The sequence below is a fragment of the Calidris pugnax genome, unplaced genomic scaffold, assembly GCF_001431845.1.
Source record: "Calidris pugnax isolate Ruff unplaced genomic scaffold, ASM143184v1 scaffold20, whole genome shotgun sequence".
In the NCBI taxonomy this organism is placed as follows: Eukaryota; Metazoa; Chordata; class Aves; order Charadriiformes; family Scolopacidae; genus Calidris; species Calidris pugnax.
The window spans coordinates 13,539,596-13,554,496 of NW_015094510.1; the positions used below are offsets into that span (position 1 = coordinate 13,539,596).

The 14,901-nt window shown below is 41.5% G+C and overlaps 1 protein-coding gene across 5 annotated transcripts; it reads left to right on the forward strand.

Moving 5' to 3' along the window:
- Positions 1–3,723: 3,723 nt before the first annotated feature.
- On the forward strand, positions 3,724–14,619 carry LACC1 (laccase (multicopper oxidoreductase) domain containing 1). Of its 5 annotated transcripts, none has more exons than XM_014966229.1 (6): positions 3,724–3,740; positions 9,423–10,018; positions 10,957–11,138; positions 11,741–11,906; positions 13,766–13,991; positions 14,435–14,619. In XM_014966229.1, exons 2-6 carry the CDS (start codon positions 9,451–9,453, stop codon positions 14,607–14,609), a joined length of 1,317 nt encoding a protein of 438 aa, XP_014821715.1. In that variant the 5' UTR covers positions 3,724–3,740; positions 9,423–9,450; the 3' UTR covers positions 14,610–14,619. The 5 variants fall into 5 exon arrangements, with proteins under 5 accessions (XP_014821715.1, XP_014821713.1, XP_014821716.1 ...); XM_014966227.1 differs by lacking the exon at positions 3,724–3,740 and adding an exon at positions 3,816–3,939; XM_014966230.1 differs by lacking the exon at positions 3,724–3,740 and adding an exon at positions 4,394–5,668 and having other exon boundaries at positions 9,595–10,018.
- Positions 14,620–14,901: the final 282 nt, after the last annotated feature.

A 14,901-nucleotide genomic window follows, 5' to 3' on the forward strand; every position in this document is an offset into this window, starting at 1 on the left:
AGCCTGTTCTACTGACGTTTTTTATCTCACCTTCATCACAGTAGTATTTGAGAGTAGCATTAATCCCAGCTATTTTAACCCCCTAAGAAATTATACGTCTAGTCCTAAAAAGGCCTCTACATCTTTTCAGTGATGAGAAGTGAAAAAATCCAGGAAGTAGTACTTCAAGCCATCATAAGAAGTCTAAGATGGGAGGGCTGAATTGCTGCCTCATGAATGTTTATCCCTCTTTCTTGACTACCAAGGAAGCCTAGATGACTAATATGGGTTTAACGTCTGACTTGTAGGTGATGTAAGCTGGCTATGATGAATCTGACCCAAAGCAAGAGCCAACCGGAGAGCATTAAGTGAGACAATTAGCATTGTGATTTATATCACCTATTATCTTTTCCCTAATGGGAGTGATGCGAGTGCTATGAAATCTCTTACTCAATGTCTTGAACAGATTAAGACATTATTAACTGGTAGAACAAAAAAGTTTCTGTGTAACTTTTAATTTGGAAATCTTGGGCTACAGTTTTAGCAGGATTTGTATCAGTGCCAGCCACCATTTACTGAGGACTGGAAAGCAAAAGATCTTAATGGCAAAGATCTTCAGTTTTGGAAGGAAATTACTGTTTCCCATGTCTGCTGTGACATGAGCACGTGGGAATAGATGCAAAGATGAAAAAACAATTCTGCGTTCTGACCTTAAGTTCCTAATTATTATTATTTTTTCTCTTCTGCTAACATGGAATTCCATAAGTTTGTATGGAATTTCCTGGAGTTTGGAGTTTTTGGAAAGAAAAAGGAAAAGCTGTGGAAGAGGAAGAAAAGAAATGAGCTACCTTAATTACCTAGGGCTCTAAAGTCCTGTGGGATTTTTTAAAACAGAGATGCTTGTTTAAATTCTTTGATCACAAATCAGTTCTTGCAGCATCATCATACTATATTACGAGATGGTATATCATCAGGAGAAAACTTCTTGCGAGGTGTAGCCAGTTAATTGACATTCCTAAGCAATAAGAGTTTTCACTGCTTTTTCAGAGAAGTTATCTTTGTACAAAATTTCAAACATCATTTCAGTTGCAGGACTACTCAGAGATGCTATAAATGGAACACTACTGTTTCTGTTTGCATTCTCCCATGCTCAAAAAATGCCTGAATGCTATTGAGTTTTTCCTCAGACTCAAATGTCTCAATAGAAATTTGATCTCAAAGGTTAAATAATAATTGAAAGCTTCATAAATTTTGTGAGAGATTAGAACAGAAATTGTTACACAGTCTTCACAAGAACTACATGTATCCAGTGTTCTACAAAATGTTACTAAGTAAAACCAGTAGTTAATGACTGTTTAGGATATCCCCTTCAAACACACAGAAAAAAGTATTTTGTATCAAAAAGGTGCTAAGAAAAAATGCCAAGTCTGGTGAAAATCTGCAAAAAGGCAGAATCCTTTTTTTTTTTTTTTTTTTTTTTGATTAGTTTCTCAGAAAATCACCACAAAAAAAGTCAAAGAGCTCTAACTTTGTATTGAGTTTTTGTAGGTTTACTATCTCAGTGGTTTTGGGGCTGTGGTTTATTTTTTCCAAATAAAAAAATAAGAGCTTCTGCTAAAACCTTAGTCTTAGCTGTGATGCAGCCTTACAAATAACAATACACATACACGGTTTTGGCTAAGCCTAAATACCACATACAGGAACAGAACAGCTGCCTTACACTTAAATGCAAACACACAGAAAAAGTTACCATCAGCTTCTCTTGTTCATAGGAACACATCCCTATCTAATGAAAAAAGTAAATGAATTAATCTACTCTAAATAAGGTTTATTACCTGCAACTGGAAAAGAACTGTTTTGCTTTTTTCTATCTCTGACGCTTGTGAATGCTGTTGCTCTGCAACTTGTTTTACAACTTCAATTAGCGACGGAGAATTCTGCTTGGCCATTTTAGAAAGAGTGCTGAACTATAGGGACATAAAAAAGAAGTGAATTGTTTTATCTTCATTCTGTTTAATTCACAACTATTAATGAAGGAGAGCACTATTCATGTCTTTCCTGCAGGATCCCAGATCAATACATTATATCATTTGGTTCATTTTGTTATTAACAAGAACAGGTTACTAATGAAAGGATGCCCCAAGTCAATGATTAAGATTTATAGTTTTTTCTTGCACAATTTTATAAAATAAACTATTGTGATGTTCTTTTGGCTTTTCTGCAGAATAGATCCTCAGTTTGTGAATACAGTCATAGTTCTTAAGAGCATCTTAAATGCATGAGAGCATGCTCTCATATTCAGCCTGAATGTTTACATTATTGCAGTTACCATACTGCAAGTGTCTGCCCTACTATTAAACTATCCTAATATAAAATAAGCTAGAAATTGAGAAAGCACTCAAACTGAAAGTCAGACTGAAAGTCTGTAAAGATGTCCCCAGTGACTAGAAAATATTTAGCAGTATTTTTTTATCACTTTGGATAGAATAAGGTAATTGAGAAAATCTGTGTTGTTATATAAGGTGACTCTCAGGAAAATGAAACAAGTCTGGCACATACAAAGCCCATCTTCAGGCCCAATGCGTTAAATGGTACTCAGAAGAGCCTTGTGCCCTTGTGGCCAAGAAGGCCAATGGTCTCCTGGGGTGCATTACAGAGAGTGGTCAGGTATAGGGAGGTCATCCTCCCCCTCTGTTCTGCTGAGGCCACATCTGGAGTACTGTGTCCAGTTCTGGGCTCCCCAGTTCAAGAAAGGAAGTACTGGAGAGGGCTACAAAAATGATGAAGGGAATGGAGCACCTCTCATATGAGGAAAGGCTGAGGGACCTGGGACTGTTTAGCCTGAAAAAGACTGAAAGGGGATCTCATTGATGCTTATAAATATCTAAAGGGTGGGGTGTCAAGAGGATGGGGCCAGACTCTTTCCAGTGGAGCCCAGAGACAGGGCAAGGGGCAATGGGCACAAACTGGAACACAGGAAATTCTGTCTCGTGGGGTGTCAAGAGGATGGGGCCAGACTCTTTCCAGTGGAGCCCAGAGACAGGGCAAGGGGCAATGGGCACAAACTGGAACACAGGAAATTCTGTCTCAACATGAGGAAAAACTTCTTTACTTTGAGGGTGGCAGAGCACTGGAACAGGCTGCCCAGAGAGCTGGGGGAGTCTCCTTCTCTGGAGACATTCAAAACCCGCCTTGATGCGTTCCTGTCCAACCTGCTGTAGGTGGCCCTGCTTTGGCAGGGGGGTTGGACTAGATGACCTCCAGAGGTCTTTTCCAACCCCTACCATTCTGCACTTCTGTGACCCATGAACTGCGCCTGAAGGTTTTCTAGTCTTGACTAGGAAATCGCATCAACCATTTTATATTTCGGGCTGCTGCAGTGCTTGTCCCGGCACCCCTCACTTCTCCCTACCCGGCTCAAGCACTCCACACCCCCAGGCAGGCCTGCTCTTGCCCAAGCCCTCCAAAGGCACCGAAAGGCGATCAGAGAGGAGCCCAGGCGCCCTGCCGCGGCGAGGCCACCCTCCTCCGGCTGTCTACCCGGACACCGCCGGGTGGGGACGGCGACCAGCGCCGGCCGCCCCTCACGCCGCCACCGTCGCCCCCTTCAGTGAGGAGAGGATGGGGGGGGCTGCAACGGCCGCCCCGATCCCGCCCTTTCCCGCCCAAGCCGCCGCGCGCGCGGCGCCCGCCAAGCCCTAGGGAGCGTCGGCCAAGGGCCGGCCCACTCCAGCGAGGGAAGGCGAGCGGCGGGAGGCGGTGTGAGGGGAGCGCGGCCCTCAGCGGCGGCCGAGGGGCACGGAGAGCCGGGAGAGGGGCGGGGGACCGGGCCGGCCCCGGCAGGAGACGGAGGGAGAACGGAGGGAACGGCTCGCTCTCTCAGAAATGCGTGGGTGCTTGGCGGTGGGGTCCGTAGTGCGGCCTGGCTCGCCCTGTGGCTGAGGCAGTTATACTTCGTGGGTTGGTTTTGTTTGTTTTCACTTCTAAGTTCACCGAGTTGCCTAATTCATTGTATTAAACTGCATTTTCAGTCATAATCTGTTAGTGTTTGATATACGCTGCAGAGAATGCTGAGCACTATTGAGTTATGAGGAAGAAGAAGCATGGCCCAGTTTTGGGTTTTGCTGAGCACCATTGGGTTATGAGGAAGAAGAAGCATGGCCCAGTTTCCCCAGTTTTAAGGATACGGGTTTGTCTCTGAACTCTGGGTCAAGGAATTTTAACCTTAAATCCCACCATTTTTATAATTTAATTGCTCATCTCCACATACCATCTCTTTATTTCATCCCTGAGGTTTTTTTGTTGTTGTTGTTTTGTTTTTTTTTTTCAAATGGCAGAAGCTGACTTCTCCAGTACTTCAGCTGGACACATAACGTCAGTTTTTCATTTTTCAATATTGTTTTGTACCCTCGGTATTTTTCTGACCTTTTCTTTGTCCTGTCTCGGCATTCTGCGCCAAAAATAACCCCAGTGTTTCTTTTTTCTTCCTTAGTCTCGTCGAAAGAAAGAAAATGGTTGTGTTGGTCTCTTTCCATCAAGTCCCGCTGTTAATTTTTAATGTCCTAGTTCGGGGACATTTGACAGTGGGGTGGAAAGCCTCAGAAATAACTGATTCCTGCAGACTTCATGAAAATAGGTGTCTGGGTGGGGAAGGACAGGATACCTACAACATTATCCTCCCTTTGGAGGATTCAGCTCTCATCCCTCTGCCCAGCATTTTCTGGAAGGAAAAAAGGGAGGGGAAATGGTGGGGGACTCCCCAGGGGGTGTTCTGGGTCTGGCAGAAATGCAGGTTTACTGGAGCTGAAGGCGAGGGAGGAACTGGGGACATAGGACAGCAATTCACAGGGAATCTGATTTTATTAATTCCTCTGTTCATGAAAAAAATACTTTTTTTTTTTTTCTTTCCTTGTCCTTCAGTTGTCGTATACTTATCAGTCATGCCTGTTTTTGGCACAGTTGAGAAAACATAGTTGTTATTATTGTATGATTCTTGGACAAAGCCTGATGCAAGTCCCTAATCCCTCCACTTGCCTTTTGACCTTTGCGTTGTCCTGTCAAAACATTCAGAGGTTTTTACAGAGCTCTGTGAAATTCCTGACTGCTCCGAGGAGAAACCGGCATCCTCATGTCGGGCCTGTGGCCCTGAGGACTGGCCTCTTGTAACCTCTCTATCTGGGTCCTTCTGAATATACCTTTTTTTTTTCTTGACTGAGTGCCAAATTCTTCATGGCAACCTGCAGCTACAGCTCGGGGAAGGAAACGCTTTCAGTCTGCACAAGTTTTCCCTGAAGCTGCTTTGTGGTGGTGTTCTGGTTTGCGATGCTGTACGTTTCTGAATCTGTTGGAGGTTGTGCAAAGCCGATGGGTTTTAGCCTCTGTGATTATAGCAGTGGGTGACATGGCAGGGTTAATGCTGCTTCCGGGTTTAATGCTACCCAGGCACTTAATCATGTTGGTGCCTTTCGGTAGGGTTTGTTATTTCCTGGGGATACTGACAGCAACAAAGCAGGGGCTCATCATCAAGAAGAAATACAGGTTCCCACTCCAATGTTACCTAGAATAGGAATTTCCATCTTGTACAAATCAGCTGCAAGACTCGGCAGTGAGAAGTGAGATATATAAAGCTGGTAATGTGTGTTTGTATCAGATGATACCTTTCAAGAGTTTAAAAGGATTGACTACCTGTGTAAGTAAATTTCTGTGTTTATGAACTAAGTTTCTTTATGAAAACTGCGTATACTTCAACATTTTAATTGTAAGTGCTGATTTCTTTTACTTCAACCTTGCATAAATACCCCTAAGCTAGAAGAGGCAGAAGGTTTTATTTTCATCCAATTTAAGAGGTTTTTATGTATTTATTTTTGTTCCCTTTTTTTGTCTTGTCTTGGCTGCTGTTAAAATTTTATTACAAAAGTGCTCTTATGCTTGTTCATTTGGGCTGCTTTAATGACCTTTTTTTTGTTGTTTTTTTTTTTTCTGGACATCTCTGGCAGATGTTAAATATTTATTGCCTTTTTATTTTTCCTAAACAATATCAGTTCTCTATGTTTCTGTAAGAAGACAAGGTGAACAGTAGGATTGAAAGGTGCAGGAAATTGCCAACAGTCTTGTCTTCACGAACAGTGAGCTTTTAGAATTAGATTTCTGGGGTTTTTGAAAGTTGCTTTTTGGATCTTTTTTCTTTCCTAAGCTATCTCTTCTCTGCAACCTGGTTTTATTTCCTTCATTGTTTTCTTTCTTATTCACTTTGCTTTTCCCCTTTTCGTTCTTATTATCCTCCTCACCTCTCCTCTCTTCTCATTATCTATCTTTTTTTTTTAAATTTTCTTTTTCTTGATGTCTGTGCAAGAGAATCTTTTTACCCTCCAAATGTTTGTGCTGACAGAGTTTCAGAGAGTGAGCAAAACAGCTCAGGGGTGGCCTTGGCTTCAAGTTTGTGCAAGTATTTGCCTTGTGTTGTGTACTGAAATGAGCAACTCCTTAATACATGCACTTAATCTTTCCTGATGTGGTTACATGCAGTGAGCATTTCCATGGAACACTGGGACTGTAGAACATGTTGCCTAAAACCTGAATTAACCACAAATGCATTTCTCATAAGCTAAAGCATTGTTGTGTTTGGCAAGCCTGTATTCTGAGAAGGGATTTGTTGGGGGACTTAGAAAGCAGTCAAAAAAATTTATTATGACTGTAGGAAAACTTACTTCTGACACCACTAACCTCAGGAGGAGGTAGGACTCTGTGATGCAAAACTGGAAGGATATAAGGGTGAATCAGCCCTATTGTTTCTTTGTGTACATCCCAATGATTGACCCTGTGGACTTTTTGCAATACACACACAACTTAATAACAGTGTAGGCAATTACCTCTCCCTTTGCAAATACTTTCCTTCCACCCTTTCTTTGGTGGTATTTTTCTGGGGAAGTACGGGGGCAGCAGTGAACTCTACTTACCTTCCACTATTGACCTATCTGAAGTGGAGCAATAATCTGTTTTTCCACTTCACCCCAAAGTTTTTCTGCCTTTGCTGGGGCTATGAGCTATACCTGCATTGGGATCATGTCGTACTCCTAACAGGCCTCCCACAGAGAACGTCAGTGTAGGGAAGGATTTATCCTGATTTCCCAAATCATGCTCTTTGACATGAGTCTGTTTCGACACTGTTTTCTTAGGAAGCTGTTTCCTCTAAAATCTGTTATCAGCTGTGTGTAAATAATACTTTGAACAAAATCAAGAGTCATAAATTCCCTGGCAGATGCTTTTATCCGCTGTCACACTTTGATACTTTTAGTACACCTGTTTTGATAGTCACTAATTAATCTTTGTCAACGTTCAACTTGCAGAAAAGAAAACATCATTTTCACTCAAGGTTATTTTTCTTCCAGTCTGGGGGAAAGAACAATGAAGAAAACAGGGAATGTTTTCTGTAAAACCTACCCTGACTAAACGATCCGTTAAAACCAGAAAGGTCTTTGACCCCTCACTTGAGTGTAGAAACTCTGGGAATCCATTGTCTACTGTAAAAAGCCCAGGAGGAGACCAGGTCCACCATCGTGGTAGACCTCAAGTACACACAGAAGCAGTATTTTTGCAGGATAACGAAGTGCTGTGAAGCCAGAGCACGATTGGAGTTACAGGATAATGAAGGCTTGGGGCAGGAAAATAGTGCTGGGCGTTATCTGATGCGGTTAGTTCTGGTAGCATTGATTTCAAAGACTCAAAAAATTCTCAAGTCCTTTGTTCCTGCAAAGGAATTAATATTCATGTGTGATTTGTTACTGTGAAAAAAAAAAAAAAAAAAAGAAAAAAAATGGTGTTAAAGAGTACTCCAAATGATTATGGGGTATTATAACTGGTGATAAAGCTGCATGTATTCCTTCCAGATCATGCATGGTGCTTAGTGATGAAATCTGAATAGCTGTCTGTTCAAGGTTCCCAAAGCAAAGGGATCTAGTCTTTTGTTCCAGACCTCTGGAGGCTTATACTGGAAACTGAAAAATTTTCAGAGACGGAGAAAATAAGACTTTTCTGTGAGGTTATGTAAAATAGGCTCTCCTAGCAAGGGAGAGAGAGGAAGAGACGGATGAAGAAGCTTCCACAGGCAGGCAGCCTAATTGAGCTTGCATCAACAAAGTCCAGAAAGGGACAAAACAACCCCACCAAAACTGGATTTACACCATGGGCCAGAGGACAACCTGTGAACTACAGGATCATTTTGGCTAATGAGCGTGTTAAAGAGTACTCCAAATGATTATGGGGTATTATAACTGGTGATAAAGCTGCATGTATTCCTTCCAGATCATGCATGGTGCTTAGTGATGAAATCTGAATAGCTGTCTGTTCAAGGTTCCCAAAGCAAAGGGATCTAGTCTTTTGTTCCAGACCTCTGGAGGCTTATACTGGAAACTGAAAAATTTTCAGAGACGGAGAAAATAAGACTTTTCTGTGAGGTTATGTAAAATAGGCTCTCCTAGCAAGGGAGAGAGAGGAAGAGACGGATGAAGAAGCTTCCACAGGCAGGCAGCCTAATTGAGCTTGCATCAACAAAGTCCAGAAAGGGACAAAACAACCCCACCAAAACTGGATTTACACCATGGGCCAGAGGACAACCTGTGAACTACAGGATCATTTTGGGATCATCGCCTTGATTTCAGAGCAAAGAGTGCAGCTACCAGAGTGAAAAAATCGGAGTAGGGAATTTTTGCACAGTATGACATTGTTTTCATTTAGTTGTGTGTACTTCTTGCGTTACTAGGTAAATTTTCAGTAACTTGTGCTGAGTTCCTGTGCCTGTTGAAAAGAGGAACTGTCCCTCCACATAGAAGACAGAAACTACAAGTCAATACTTTTGGTAACGCAAAAGGGAGAAGTGCAAAAGGTCTTGTGGAAGCCTGTGGGAAAGATGTCGCTGAGCTCACAGCCCAGCACCCGTGGAGGCTGCCAGGAGGGATAGCAGACGTGAGCTCCATCTCACCCAGAAGTGTGTAAAATGCCTCCAAAATAATTGTTATAGAAACCTCCCCAGTCCCAGCAAGCTGAGGGACCTCTGTATTTGGTTTGCCCTCACGGGAGCTTGGAGGAAGGCCCAACAGTGAGACATCAAAAAGAGCCATTAAGCTAATGTGGGTTAATTGATTCAATAAATCTAATGCTATGTAGTAACCTTTTATCATCCCTGACCTGGAAAAAACCCGAGGTAGGCGGGGTGGTAGGGAAATGCCTAAATACTTAAATAAAACCGTGGTAATTCCCATTTCCGCTACTTTTCTTTTGCCGCAATTTCTTTTGATGCAGTGAGGAAATCCCAAGACAGTAATTACTGCTCTGCCACCTCTTCACAGTATTACTGAATGCGTTGCCTTAATGGCATAATTCTGTTTGGGCTAATGATGCTGTCTTGCCTTTTTGTTTTTCATGATTGGTTACTGACTACTTGGCAGCTGTAGGAGTCTGTAAGTATCCTGGAGTATGGTGGAAGCAGTGCTGATAGATCTGTTCAGCCTACCAGCCAGCCTGCAGAGCAACATCCAAGGATTACTCCGTAACACACTGGAAACTATTGAGAAATGCTCTTCCCTCTCTGCTCCATTTGTTTATGTCATGTGTTGCCAGAGGCAGGGGAGTGAAAGGAACAGTGAAGAGGAGTCCTTGCTTCCAGCTCTGAGAGATTTCCAGAGTCTGAAGACAAGACTGGAGGTGGTACGTTCTCTGACTACAGCTGCTGCTTTGTACACCATCAAACAAAGACTGGATGAAAAAGACCTAAGCATCATTAAAGTCATTCTCCCTGCCTTAAGAAAAGACTTAATGAAAGTATATATAGACCATCTCTTTACGGCAGTCTACCAGTTTGAATTTGAGGATTTACAGGTGCCATGGGATTGTGAAAACCTGCAGAAAGCTGAACCTCAGAGTGAGGGGCAAGTGCTTCCTGTGCAGGATGTGGCGCTCATCCAAAGTGAGATTCAGACATACTTGGAAAGCCTGCCGAGCCTGAAAGGGGGACTAACCATCCTCAGATCTTCCTTGATCCCAGGTAAAGGGAATCCCAGCTAATAGATCTGTTCCCAGGCATACTGCTTGCAAAATGGGTAAGATTTGGATGTGTCTTCAGGCAGTGAATAACTCTCTATGATGTTGTAATAGTGTATGAAACTCAAGGGAATTGCAAAATGGGTAAGATTTGGATGTGTCTTCAGGCAGTGAATAACTCTCTATGATGTTGTAATAGTGTATGAAACAATCCAGAACCTGAAAGGAACATGAGTTACCTAAAGCCATCTTTGTCTGTGTTGTGCTTCAAAATTTTGACTGTGGCTTTGAAAGTATCACACTACATAAAAGAGATTTTGAATCCCAACTCTGATTATGTCACTAGGCTGGTCAGCTGTTAAGACAGCAAAAATACCAGTTGTGAGCCTATCTTTCTGTGTTCAACTTGGCCATGCAGACCCCCTTCCCTCCATTGCCCCCAAAAGCAGTGATTGCATTTGGTGTGTGAGGCCACAATAAATGATCCGCATGGTGAAAACAGAGGATTTTTCAATAACTCTAGAAATTTTTGGTGCCTTCAGTGTACTTTAGAAAGATGTTTGATATTCTGTGTAGTCTTGAGGACTAGCACTTTGTTTGCCAAAAGAGCTTGGGAGGTGCCACCTTGGAACATTTGTTTAAAAATCTGCTCTCATTTTCCTCAGTGAGTTACCTCTCCTCTAGGGTTTGCAATAAAACTCTGCAAGTCAGGCTAAATATGCCAGGAACTCCATCTTGCTCAAACCCCTCTACCTCGGCCTCAGAGGATTATGATTATGAGCAAGAAGGAAACTTAGAATCCTTAAATTTAAATGCCACAGCTAAATGCGAGGTAAAGCAATACTCACTCTGATTGGCTCATTCCAGGTCTCTTCAGTATAAAACCATGTAATATCTGGACTGGTCTTGTGTTGAAAGCAATTGTTTTTTTTACCTTTCCAGATGATATCTTCCTACATGGGTTCAGCACAAGGACAGGTGGGATCTCCTACATACCAACTCTAAGCTCCTGCAATCTCTTCAGCAGTTCCAAGCGGAGGGACCCACAAGTCGTTGTTAAGGAAAATCTCCGCCGGCTGGCTAATGCTGCAGGATTTAACCCAGAGACTTTTCACAGAGTCAAGGTATCTTATCAAACAATGGACTTATGTAAAGGAGTCAGATCATAGAATCATAGATTGGTTTGGATTGGAAGGGACCTTAAAGATCATCTAGTTTCAACCCCCTGCTGTGGGCTGGGACACCACCCACTAGAGCAGGTTGCTCAAAGCCCCATGCTGCCTGGGGTGGAAGAAAAGATCTTCCTTCATGTATCGCTGGCTAAAACTGTAGGCATTATTCTTATCTTTCTCAGCAAGAATTTCTGAGAAGCAGGATAATTAAAACATTTATGCTGGCAGTTTATCTGTGGGAAAAGCCATCCAAACTGTGAGCCATTTGGCACTATATGGAGAAGCAGCACTGTTTCTTCCAAGTATATTCTAACATTTAACTTAGCACAGAGCAAAATAAGTAGATAATCAATCAGAGCAGTTTCTCTTAAAAGAAAAATATACCATCACTTCCGTGGTGGCTTTCTACTGATACATTTGCGTGGCACTTGAACAAGGGAGTGCCTGATTTCCACACGTAATTGGTTCGTGCCAAAGAAAAATCCTTCTATTAGTCAGAACTGGGGTTTTTTTGCTGCCATAAACATGTCCATGTTCTGGTTTTGTCTTGACAGACTGATCACGCTAATGCTGTGTATATTATGGGAAAGACAGAGCCTGACAGCTACGATGGAATAGTTACAAATCAGAAAGGTGTTACGATAGCAGCTCCGGGCGCTGATTGCATACCCGTGCTGTTTGCTGATCCTGTCAGAAAAGCCTGCGGTGCTGCTCATTCTGGTAGGAATTTTGAATCACAGAGATTGAAATAAGTAGGAGACTACTGGAAAGGGAGTTTTTGACAAAGGAGTGTAAATTAGCAACCAAAGAAATGCTGAGTGAGAATGAATAAATGCAAGATCGCATAACAATTTAGTTAAGTTTGTTAAGCGTAGTTTAGGTAAGTTTGACCTGTTAAATTTGTATCCTGCCAAAATAAGATTAGCCTTCAAACTGTTCAAACAAGAGTAGTTTGTTTCCCAAGCTATGTATTTTATTTTATAACTGTAATAATTAATTGTTTATCTAGCTATACATTTAATTTTCCGATCTGTAGCCAAAACCAAATTTTTTTTGTGCCCTTTCTAAGTTTCTATGTAAAAAATGTCTATAAAGGCAACGCCCCCAACAGTCATTTTGAATCAGAAGAAACATTTCTCTGACCCAAAACAAATAATAAAACTGAAGCAGGGATGGTTAGCACGACCTACAGTTATGTCTGACTTCAGAAAATGTCCCAACTGTTAGGCTAAAATACATATCCCGTAGTGAGATTTTCCTGCTGGGCCTGTTTGATTTTATAAAAAAGTCTGCCTTTATGAGGTCAAGGAGAATGCACAGCTGAGAGTTTCTCCTCAACTTTGATGCTCGTACACTTCTTGATACGGTAGGATGCTTCACCTCTGCCTAGAACTTGTGAATACTACCTAATTCATACAAGTCTTCATACATTCAATAAGTTAGCCAAAATAAATTCAATTTGTGAGTCATCATGAGAAAATAAAAACTTTGACTTTCCTTCAGTAAGGAGTGTGTGTGGGTGTCCATGTCCTGCTCCGTGCCTAGCAAGCTTAGGTTAGAGAAAGTGAGAGGAATGAGAATTGTGCCATGTCTGTCTGGGAGAAGAAGGGAATGTTGTGGGTTTTAATGGGGAGAAGGGATGGAGAGAATTTTGTCTACTCTTGAAAGTTTTAAGAGTTTTACATTGTAAGTGTTCAAACCCAATTATTGTAAAATATTTAAATCTGTAGTTGCTCCTTTCTCTGCTCCCTCTTCATTTATGTAGTCCCTGACATACCACGCTGTTCCCCAACCTACACTGCTGCCTTCTCCCAGGATACCTCTCAGCTCTAGCCTGAACTCTTACCTTCCATCTCCCAAGCTTTGGCCTTCATTCCCACATCACAGTCCTTACCAGACTTACAGTTATCTTGTCCTAAGTCCTTTCCTTCCTGTTCAACCCCACCTCAGTTCATGTTTAACTTGAACACGTGTTACTATGTGTGCAAAGGTATAAGGTCATCTCAGTCGTTGTATGTAGAAAAACAGAGGAAAAATTATTAGCATATCCCATCCTTCGTTATACCACGCTCCCTGTGCAATGCAAAGACTTCCTGGGACTCAAACTGAGATATGAGAACTCAAAGCTGGGCTTTCTCTTATCTATTCAAACAATGTCTCTAGCTTGAGCCTTTTTTTCTTTCCAAAAATAACATGAAAACCATTTTCACCATATTATAATAAAATACACTTCTGACCATAACATATTTCTGTTGTCATACAACCATTTAAATGTTTCAAGCACAGAGAAGCTGTAAGGTATGCTCTAGTTGCCCAAACCAGGACAGTGGGAAAAAGGAATTCTGCAATACAAATCTAAATTCTTCTCTCAGGTTTTCATCTCCACAAAAGAACTCATAATTGTTAATGTGTTGCATTTTTTTTTTAAAATAATTATTTTTTATTAGATATAATTATTTATTTTTAGATGTAAATATATCTACTAATCTGTATCTTTAATAATAGCATATATTTTAGTTACTGTAAAATTAAAGACACAATTTATACAATTTTTTTTTTCAACCCCTCATTTCTCGCAGGATGGAAAGGCACATTGTTAGGAGTTTCTATGGCCACGGTAAATGCCATGGTATCTGAATACGGCTGTAACGTGAAAGATATCCGTGTGGTGCTGGGCCCATCTGTAGGACCTTGCTGCTACAACCTTCCTCACGAATCAGCAAAAGAATTTCACAGAATTGATCCAAAGTGTGTGAGACAATTTGACTCTGCGTGTCCTTATATTGATATTAGAAGAGCAACACGGTAAGCCTCCCGATCGAACAAGGCTAACTCCACATTAGTTACCAATAATTATTTTGATATTGTATTATCCAGCACTATTACGGTGAGGGTCCTCACCATCTTTAAGTACTCTATAATACTTTGCAGGGAAAAAAATGATGCCATTGGATGAATGGTATCTGCTCAGTTTTGCTGGGTTTCAACTATTTTTTTACTGCTACACTGGTAGTTTATGGATTATAGACAGATGTTCAAATTAAATTTGGTTTTACTGGTTGCAGTAAAGCACTGATTTTAGTCTAATACTGGGAGAAAGAAAAAAGAAAAGTAAATTAAAGTCCCAATCACAATGCTGGCACAGTTTGTTCAACTGGTACTTGAGGTGCTGTCTGAATGATAGTATCTTAAGGAATGAGAGGATGTACAAAGAATACTATTTTCTCTTTCCATTTTTTTTCTTTAAGGATTCTTCTTGAGAGTGGTGGGATTCTTCCTGAGAACATCCAAGATGATTCCATCACAGACCAAAGCCAAAATACCACTTTGTGTACTGCCTGCCACCCTGATAAATTTTACTCTCACTTTCGTGATGGCCCTAACTTCGGGACACAGATTGGCTTTATATCAATAAAAGACTGAGATGATAGTATTTCTCACTCCCAAATAGTATTCAGACAATAAGTCTGGTGCACTGGCTGGCATCCTGCTCTCCTTGTAGAAGTTCTTCTTCCTTTCACAGACCTGCAATAGGGAATTCATGGGTCTTGCAATTCTCCTGCTTCTTCTTTTCCCTGTCATTCTGAGCCAAGAAGAAACATCTAGGGTGTGGGGCCAATAATTCTTGTGTGACTTGGTGTGCAAAGGAAACAAGGACAACCCACAACGATGACAAAGCCCTTCTGCTAGTCCAGGTGCAAGCTCCAATTTTTTT